The 10,692-nt window shown below is 41.9% G+C and overlaps 1 protein-coding gene across 1 annotated transcript; it reads left to right on the top strand.

Moving 5' to 3' along the window:
- The first annotated feature begins 7,298 nt into the window (after positions 1–7,298).
- On the top strand, positions 7,299–10,143 carry LOC122558682 (C3a anaphylatoxin chemotactic receptor-like). Its single transcript, XM_043707469.1, has one exon. It carries the CDS (start codon positions 7,325–7,327, stop codon positions 8,309–8,311), a length of 987 nt encoding a protein of 328 aa, XP_043563404.1. The 5' UTR covers positions 7,299–7,324; the 3' UTR covers positions 8,312–10,143.
- Positions 10,144–10,692: the final 549 nt, after the last annotated feature.

Raw genomic sequence — 10,692 nt, 5'->3', positions numbered from 1 at the left:
TGCTGTGCAGAGATATGCTGCTGTGTTTGCTCATGTAAGAAACACTTGATAAGTAGACTATTGGCTATGAAACATTATGGGATTCCAAACGATGTGACAAGCTGCTAAATAAAGGTAATGACTTGGAGATGCCGGTGTTGGACTGGGGTGTACGAAGTTAAAAATCACACAACACCAAGTTATAGTCCAACAGGTTTTATTGGAAGCACACTAGCTTTCGGAGCGACGCTCCCTCATCAGGACCTCTGAAAGCTAGTGTGCTTCTAGTAAAGGTGAGATTTTGTTTCCTTTGTCTTTGAGAAAGAACTTTGTCATAGGCCTTCTTAAAGCTGGAATATACAGTATCCATGTTTAATTTTTATTTGACCCCGAAGGCATTTGTCAAAAGAACATTCTCCTCTGAAGTAGGAATTTACTAACATGCATGAACAAAAAGGTGGCAGGACAGTATATGGAGGTCTTAGTTTGTTAGAGAAATAGGGTAGAAAAGCAAAGTAGTTGCTTTTACAAAACATTGCTTAGATCTCAGCTAGAAGGTTGTTAAAGTCTATATTTGAAAAAGGATCTCAGGACTGCAGAGAGGCCACAGAAGAGATTTACTAGACATGAATAAAGGTTGAGGGACTTCAGCTTCTTATGGTAAAACTGGAAAAGCTGGGATTATTTTCCTAAGAGCAGGGAAAATTGAGAGGAGACTTGGCCAATATGTTCACAGACATGAATGATTTTGCGAGAGTACATAAGGAGAAACTCTCCAGTAGTAGAAGAACTGGTTTAATGGGATCACTAAAGACCCTGAGGCATGATGAGGAATCCTTTTTAAATACACTGAATTGTTGTAATGTGCAAGGTACTGCCTGAACTGGAACTTTCAAAAGAGAATTAGACAGATAAATAAAAGGAGAAGAAAAATGCAGGACCATAGGGAAGGAGGAGGAATTTGAGATTAATTACATAATTTTACCAGTGTCGTCCCAAGATTGAATGGTCTCTTTGTCTGCTCCATAATACTATGATGCAGTTAGCATTCTGCGATCTACCAGTGATGCAGCTAGGTATTTTACTTGGTATCTATACAAAGCTAACTGATCAATGTGATGGATTTACCTCCTAAACCTGCAAGTTAAATCCAAATGATTTGTTTTTGCATTTTACAACAAACATGGGCCAAGCTCTCTTCTCTGCGTTATTCAACAACATTTGCAGCAAACACTTTGGAAATGTGGACCTTGACTATTTCATTGAATCATAGAATGTCTACAGTGGGAAAGCAGGCCATTTAGCCCATCGAGTCAACATTAACCCTCCGACTAACATCCTACCCAGACCCGCTCCCCCCTTGCCCTATCCCTGTAACCCTGCATTTCCCATGGCTAACCCACCTAGCATGCACATGACTGGACAGTATGGGTGATTTAGCATGGCCAATCCACCTAACCTGTACATCTTTGGACTTTGAGGGAAACCCCACACAGACACGAGGAGAATGTGCAAACTCCACACATACATTTGCCCAAGGCTGGAATCGAATCCGAGTCCCTGGAGTGCTGTGAGGCAGCAGTGCTGAGCCACCATGCTGCCCATTTATTACTTTAAACAAACAACACCATCTTGCATTGATTTTGTGCTGCTGCATGCTAACATGTACCAAGATGCTTTGCAAAAGCGTTATTAACAGCATTTGACAGCTAATCATACAAGGGGAAATTAGGTTAGATCGGAAATGTTTAGGTTTCAAGGACAGTCTTAAAAAGTGCAAAGCAAGATAGAGAGGCATAAGCAGAGAATGTCAAAGTAGGGAGGGGAGATTTGGAAACAAGGGCGAGAATTTTAACGTAAGTATATTGCTTTACTAGGTGTCAGTGTTGGGCAATGAACACAGGAAGACATGTGCATAAAGGAACAACTTTACCCTGAGGATAGCTACTGAGCTTGTGCAAATGGAGCTATGTCATGGTGATGTCACTTCCCATGGAGCTGGAGCCCCACTCTGTAATGCTGCAGCAGCATGTCCTCTCTCACCAAGCCAGCTAATGTTCACTCACATTTCTACAATAAGAATGAGCTTGGCACGAGTTAGAATAAGATCTGCAATGCTTTGAGGAACATCAAATTTACAGGAAATTTGGGAAGCCAGCTAGGAGGATATGTCATAGAGCACAGAAACAGACCCTTCAGTCCAAATTATCCATGCTGATCATTATCCCAAACTAAACTGTCCCACTTGCCTGCACTTGGCCCATATACCTCCAAACATTTCTTGTTCATGTGCTTATCCAAATGTCTTTTAATTGTTATAACTGTACCAGCCTCCACCATTTCTGTTGGAAGTTCATTCCACACATGATCCACTCTGTGTAAAAAGAATATCTCTCATGCCTTTTTAAAATCTTTCTCCTTTCACCTTAAACATATGCCCCCTAATCTTGAAATCTCCCACCCAAGGGAAAAGAGACCTTATTTTTACCCCTCCTGATTTTATAAATCTTTACAAGGTCACCCCTCAACCTCCCATGCTCCAGTGAAAAAAGTCCCAGTCGATCCAGCCTTCCTAATAGCTCAAACCCTCCAGACCTGACAACATCTTGGTAAACTTCTTCTGAACCGGCTTCAGCTTAATAATATTCTTCCTATAATAGGGTGACCAGAACAGGACACTATAATCTAGAAGAGGCCTCACCAATGTCCTGTACAACCTCAACATGACGTCCCAACTCCTATACTCAAAAGTCTGAGCAATGAAGGCACATGTTCAATGCCTTCTTAACCACCCTGATGCAAACTTCAAAGAATTATGTACCTGAACTCCTAGGTCTCTCTGTTCCACAACATTAGCCAAGGCCTTACTTTTAATTGTTTAAGTCCTGACCTTGTTTGTTTTGCCAAAATGCAATATCTGTCAGAATAGGTGTTAGAATAGACAAGTAACAGAGGCATGGATGAGGGTTTCAGTGGCTGTGACGGTGAGGCAGAGTGGAACCAGGTGAAGTTATAAAGGTGGGAGAAGAGCATAAATATGTGGTTGGAAACTCATCCTGAGGCCAAATGTGGTGCCAAACATCATAGAAATATTGGTTCAGTCTCAGGCAGGCGTCAAGGGGAAGGGTGAAGACAGTGGCCAGGGAGTGGATTTAGTGAAGGGGACCAAAGTCAAGCTTTCAGTCTTTGCAATATTTAATTGGAGGAAATGTCAGTGTTTCCAGTAACCCAGTACTTGAGTTGGATTAGCTGTCTGAAAACGTCGGATGGTGGATGAGTCAAATTAGCCGATGGTGATGTAGAGCTGAGTGTGAAGTAAAATTGGAAACTGTTCCTCTGTTTTTGGATGCTGTTTCAAAGTGCAATGACAAATAGGAAGGGCCAGGAATCAATCCTTGGGGGAGCATCGGAGAACTGTTGCTAGAACTGGAAAATAAGCTATTTCAGCTGAATTACTGGCTCCAAGTTGATAGGTAAAATGATATGAAACCAAAAGCTGCTGACCCAACAGGACAGAGAGTTTAGAGAAGGATTTGACCAACCGTGTTAAAGGCTGCAGACAAGTCAACTCTGATGAAGAAGAGTTTACCTCTATCATTCACATAGCCTGCCATGTGGGACTTTGCTACGAGTCCTTCAGATACCATATTGAGGCAATAGCCTGATTAGAGTAATTCAAATGTAAAATTCTGGAAAAGACACACATTAATTTGTGAGATAACATTACAAGAGATAGGAGTAGGAGTAACTACATGACCTACCAAGCATGTGCCATCTTTAGTACAATTATCAGTGATCTTGGGCTTCAAGAACACCACCTCCCATTAGTTTCACTGCAAACCACTCACCATCCTGACTGGGAAAAATAGCATCATTCCTTCAGCGTCCCTGGGTCAAAATTGCTCCCTCTCAGCACTGTGGCCCCACCTTCAGTACATGGACAACAGTGGTTCGAGAAGTTTACCACCATCTTCTCAAGGGAACATGGGGGTGGCCTGTAACTTGGATCCGATTTTTAGTCTCTCAGGGAATCATATCATCAAGGGAGCAGACAAAAAGGTTCAGTTCTTTTTATTCATTTAAGGGACATGCGTGCCACTAGCTAAGGGCACCAACCAGCCAGTGACATGCATGTCCCTTAAGTGAATAAAAAGAACTGAACCTTTTTGTCTGCTCCCTTTATGATATGATTTCCTGGGAGACTAAAAATAGGATCCAACTCAGTCCTAAATGTATTCAATTATTTCATATATTATATTAGATTCCCTACAGTGTGGAAGTAGGCCCTTCAGCCCAACAAGTCCACACCAACCTTCCGAAGAGTAACCCACCCACATCCATTTCCCTCTGACTAATGCACCGAACACTACACGTAATTTAGCATGGCCAATTCACCTAACTGCACATCTTTGGATTGTGGGAGGAAACCAGAGCATCCAGAGGAAATCCACGCAGACATGGGGAGGATGTGCAAACTCTACACAGATATCCACAGCCCTTTGAGTGAATCACTAACTTGATTGAGTTTTTTTGAAGAAGTGACAAAGATTATTGATGAATGGTAGATGTTGTCTATTTGGATGTCAGTAAGGCATTAACAAGGTTCTGCATGTTAGACTGGTTAACAAGGTTAGATCACATAGAATACTGGGAGAACTAGCTATTTGGATACAAAATTGTCTAGATGGTAGGAGATAGAGGGTGGTGGTAGAGGGTTACTTTTTGGACTGGAGGCCTGTGACCAGCGGTGTGCCGCAGGGTTTAGTGATGGGTCCACTGCCTTTTGTCACTTATATAAATGATTTGGATGTGAACATAGGAGGTATGGTTAGTAAATTTGCAGATGACACCAAAATTGGAGGTGTAGTGGACAGCGAAGAAGGTTACCTCAAAGTGCAAAGGAATCTTGACCATATAGGTTGAGGAGTGGCAGCTGCAGTTTAAACTAGATAAATATAAGGCGCTACATTTTGGTGGGGTAAATCAGTTCAGGACTTATACACTCATTGGTAAAGTCCTGGGGTGTGTTGCTAAGCAAAGAAACCTTGGAGTTCAGGTTCATTGTTCCTTGAAAGTGGAGTTTCAGGTAGACAGTGTAGGGAAGAAGACATTTTGTACACTTGCCTTTTTTGATCACCACATTAAATATAGGAGTAGAGAGGATATGTTGCGGCTGTACAGGACATTGGTGAAGCCACTTTTGGAATATTGCAATCAATTCGGGTCTCCCTTCTATTGGAAGGATGTTGTGAAACTTGAAGAGGTTCAGAAAGGATATATAACAATGTTGCCAGGGTTGGAGGGCTTGAGTTACAGGGAGAGACTGAATAGGATGTGGCTAACCTGGAGTGTTGGAGGCAAAGGGGTGACCTTATAGAGGTTTATAAAATCATGAGGGACATGGATCAGGTAAAGAGATAAGGTCTTTTCCCTGAGGTGAGGGAGTCCAGAACTAGAGGGCATGGGTTTAGGGTAAGAGAGGTAAGATATAAAAGGGATCTTGGGGCTTCTTTTTCACACAGAGGGTGGTACATGTATGGAATAAGCTGCCAGAGGAAGTGTTGTACAATTACAACATTGAAAAGACATCAGGATGGGGATGTGAATAGGAATGGTTCAGAGGGGTATGGGCCAAATGCTGGCAAATGGGATTAGATTAGGTTAGGATATCTGGACGAGTTGGACTGAAAGGTCTGTTTCCATGCTGTACAGTGCTATGACTCTAAGTAATTTTGCCTTGTCTCAGTCCTAAATGATTAGCCCTTCATCCTAACATCTTGTTCCTCTTGTTATCCATTCCCTGATCACTGGAAGGGAAGAGAAGGGGTGAGGGCAGAAATGCGGGAAATGGGTCAGATCTGGCTGAGGGCCCTGTTGACCATGGTGGCAGAAATTGAAGTGACTAATGTCACATCAACTGTCCTCAATGAACGGGTCAAGTGCAGACCAAAGGTGAGAGGAAGGAGTCCAGGTGGAGGGAAAGTGATGGAGGCAGAGAAGGGCTCAGTGGGACAGGGCGAAGACTCCTCTCCAAAGAAACGGGCACGGAGGCAGTGCAAATGGAATTTGAGTTCAACATCATGCGGTGCCGAAAATGCATTGAGAACATCTAAACTCAGTTATATTATGAAGTAAGGATGAGGCCATTGGATTTTCATGATCGGGAATTGAAGCCATAGCAAGTCAACCATAGGTGGGACGGAGAGGGAATTCTCCCTGGTGTTCAAGTTTTATAATGGGATCCTATGGGAGTAATTGGATTGTATTTTTATCATGTGTTTTGAAATATCAATCATCACTCATTCAGAGTTTTACCCCACTCTCACACTACAAATGTTACTATAATGCCCAACTGCGCGCGCGCACACACACACAAACACCCACCCTCAAAATCTTTCAGTTTCCCACATGGCCAATCAGGACGATGACATTCATTGACATACCAACCTTCCCAGAAAGGTACAGACACATTGTTGTACATTTGGCTTTGTACAGAAGATATGGTGATTAGATTATTGGAAATGCTGTGACTGAGGATGTGCCCATTTATAGTCATTCTGTCAATTCTTTTTGAAACATTTGAAAATGTAGCACATACTGATGTAATCATTTTTCACAAATTTCATTTCCTCCTCACCCAATGTTCTGAATTACAAGCTGGTTTACAAGTATAGTTTAACATATACTCTAACTTTCCCACATCTCAGCTCACTACAATCTTATTCTCTGCCTTTTTACAGAATCCCTACAGTGTGGAAGTAGGCCATTTAGCCCGTCAAGTCCACACGGCCCCTCTAAAGAGCACCCTGCCCTATCCCTGCATTTCACATGCATAATAAGGCAATTTCACATGATCAATCCACCTAACCTGCATATCTTTATGACTGTGGAAGGAAACCCACATAGACACAGGAAGAACATGCAAACTTCACACAGTCACCCACAGGTGGGAATTGAAGCCAGGTGCCTGGTACTGGGAGGCAGCAGTGCTAACTACTGTGCTGCCATACTGCCCAACTTCAGAATCCCCAAAATCTGCAGCCAGGTGGTTCAAGAACAACAGGGAGTAGGTCAGCAGAACAGTGGGGAGCAAGAAACACAACCTTACATTTGCTCTCAGTTCCTGATGGCAAGTCTATAAGTCTATAAGTAGCAACACTGAGGGCCATTGGAGTTTATTTTTAACTGCCAATGAAGTTTGGATTGTGGTCAATCAACCATCAGTTGTGTTAGATTTCACATCTTTTGTTTTTGACAAGTTTCTCATTCCGGGTACAATTCACACTTCGAAGACAATTTGAGGCCAGTTCGCAGCAAGGCGTCAGAAGCTGAAGCTGTTCTGTCAATGGATGTGACCAACTCTACCACAGCGGCCGTGGCTTTGCATCAAGCCGTCATCTGTGTTGCCTTCACACTCATATTCCTCATCGGCCTGTTAGGGAATGGGATGGTGATCTGGATTATTCTGTGCACCATGAAGCAGCGTTTTCCCACCGTCATTTTGATACTGAACCTGGCTGTTGCAGATTTCTCAGTCCTCATCACCTTACCGTTTTGGATTTACTCATACGGCGATAGGTGGGTTTTTGGAGCATCTTTCTGCACCGGTCTGTTGTACCTGGTCCACAGCACCATGTTCGCCAGTGTGTTCTTCATTATGGTGATGAGCATTGAGCGGTTAGTGGCTGTACTGTACCCATTCACTGCTCAGAAGTGTTGGAGACATGGTCTAGTAAGGAACGCCATCATCATGGTCTGGGCTATATCGTTTCTCCTGGCCGTTCCTGTCCTTACAGAACGCAGAGCAGCGCAAGCTGAAACTCCCCACTGTTCACAGTTGCAGGACAGTTCTCAGCAACAGGAAGGGCTCCTTTTGTTCGAGACTTTAGTGGGTTTTGCCATTCCGTTTCTCACATTGTCGGTCTGCAATGCGCTGGTTGCAAAACGCATCGACAGGATGACTTTTCAAGGCAAAAGCAAGTCGGTCAACGTGACCATAAGGGTCACAATAGCGTTTGCAGTTTGCTGGCTGCCCTATCACATCAGGAACCTGTTCATCATCTCCTCAGCACTCTCGAAGAGCTCGAGCCCAGAAGCCTCCAAGATGTTGCTACAGCTCGCTGAGAAAATCGAGAACTTGGTTGGAGCTCTGGCGGTGTCTAACAGCTGCATCAATCCCATTCTGTACGCGTTTGCTGCTCGTAGAATCCAGAATAATTTTATGATCTCTGGGATTGCAAAACTCTTTCAACAACTGCACAACTCTTCCGCAAATAAGTACGCCAAGGAATCAACTAGCCGAAGAGCCAATTCACAGCAGTCCAGCTGTTAAGGATTGTTTGTTTATTTTACACATGCAAATCTGTGCAATGGTGTATGTAAACCATAAAGGTAAACTTTGATGATGCTTTTTTTTCCTGATGCAGTGCTTAGATTGACAGCAAGTGTAGGGCTTTCAACAGTAGGCCTTCTCTCAGTAGATAAAAAGATCACAGTTTAAAATACAGAGGCAAGATTTATTGACATTTTTCTGCAGCGATTTTGCATGCATCTTGCTTTGTTATCAACGACCTTAGTTTCTACAATTGTAAGTTTGAAGAGATTTGGAAACATATACCCAGTCTTTGGTATTTTGAATTAAGATTCTAATGCTGTAGTTTGATTAGCAAACAGTGATGAATGATAATTTATTCATTAAGATTTGATTAGCAACTCTATCCCCAAATTGTGCATTGAAAAGGGGTCATTCAAGTTGTCATATCTGTTACACAGAAGAAGTACCTAATGAATACTTTTGTGAGAAGTAAAAGAGATAAATTGCTGACTCAGTTCACTGCTAGGTATAATTGAGTCATGTCAAGCTAACTATCCCTTGGCCATTTTTCTGGGCCTCAGTAACTTCAGTTTGGTATCAGACTATCCATCCCTACCCTTACAGTGCAATCTGTCTAAGAGCAGTGTCCTCCATCTCAGTAATTTCTGTTTGGGGTCAGCCTCCCTTTCTCAGTCAGTATGTTTCTCCTATTCACTTTAAAAATTCATCTTTGTGATCACTGCCACATTATAGTCTACAAAACCAATCATTTGACCTCCAGTTTAATCTCACTGGAATTTCTCTAACATCTGTTTGGGATTTCAAATGCTGCTTGTAACAAATTGCTGGAGAAACTCAGCAGGTCAAGCAGCATCTGAGCAGAGAAAATGGTCAACGTTTTGATCCAGTTATTGAACTCAAAGCATTGACTCTGCTTTCCCTCCACAGATGCAGCCAAACCTGTTGAGTTTTTCCAGCAATTCCCATTTTTGCTGGTGTCAGATCTCCAGCATCCATAGTTCTTTGTTTTATTTTAGTTGTAATTATTGATATACATTTTGTTAAAGATGAATAAGCATTTTACTTGCCTACAATAATGAAGGTGACGATATCATTTTGTGATCTGTGGAAGTACTTAGTTACAATTTCTTTGTATTCCTGTTGCTAATATTTTCAGAATAAAACTTATTACTATGGTTGAACACCGACTGAAATGACTGTACAAGAACTAAAGGGTGTGGGTACTCCCGAACACAAACTTCATTTTGGATGATTGGAATCTTTAAAAGCTTGCTGATTGAACCATTGTTCATATATTTTTCCAACCTATTTTAGCTTACACAAGCTGATGTTCACTGACAAAATTTGTAGAAAATCCAGTGAATTTGAAGACATTTCCCAGTCATTTCCCCAGTCATTTCCCAGTATAAAGCTATAATTTTGTTGCTAAATAACACAATTTCTGCTAGAAATCACTACAGTAATGTTCTTAAGTCAGTACTGAGGAACCCTGCCACACCCACTTCACTCATGTAAAATTCCCTCCTTTTTGTAATGCTAATCTGCATTAGTTTTCAGGATCCACATGAGTGTCTGATGTTGGGTAGTTTTCATAATTTGTGAAGAATTTGAAGATAAGAGACTTTTTTCACTGGATATTAGGAAGTTGAAAGGTGACCTTATAGAGGTTTATAAAATAATGAGAGATATAGATAAGGTGAATGGCAGGTGTCTTTTCCCGAGAGTGGGGAGTTTCAAGAGTAGAGGGCATATTGTTAAGGTTTGAGGAGAAAGATTTTAAAAAGACCTGAGAAGCAATTTTTTTTTACACAGAGAGTAATTCGTGTGTGCAGTGAACTTCCTGAGGAAGTGGTGGATGCGGGGTACATTTACAGTGTTTAAAAGACATTTAGATAAGTATATCAATAAGAAATATTTGTAGCGATATGGGCTATGCACAGGCAGGTGGGACTAGTTTAGTTTGAGATTAAGATTGGCATGGACTGATTGGATAAAGTGTCTGTTTCTACTCAATATGACTCTATGACTGTATGAGATCAATTTACTGTAAATGCAATAAAGAGGATCTACTGCAAGAACCCTTGGCTGCCTGAGAGCAACAATTTTAATGGCACATCTGACAGCTCTTTCAGAGAACCAGCAGTGGGCCCAATATCGTCCTGTGCTGGAACTGGCTTAATTCCAAACGTCACCAAAAATGTAAGTATGGTGTATCAAGTAAAATGATGCAGTGGACGAGAATATGATTGGCCTCTACAAAGGTGGTGATTTGGCTCAGTTACGGATAATAATCGAGCAAAGTAATTAATTTCAGAAGCTGTGGCTCCATTCGGTTGGAGTAAGGGTGTGTGTGTGTGTGTGAGAGAGAGAGAAATGGC

Source organism: Chiloscyllium plagiosum, chromosome 17, assembly GCF_004010195.1.
Source record: "Chiloscyllium plagiosum isolate BGI_BamShark_2017 chromosome 17, ASM401019v2, whole genome shotgun sequence".
In the NCBI taxonomy this organism is placed as follows: domain Eukaryota; kingdom Metazoa; phylum Chordata; class Chondrichthyes; order Orectolobiformes; family Hemiscylliidae; genus Chiloscyllium; species Chiloscyllium plagiosum.
The sequence above is the reverse complement of the archived record's forward strand: the minus strand, read 5'-3'. Positions and strand labels throughout refer to the sequence as shown.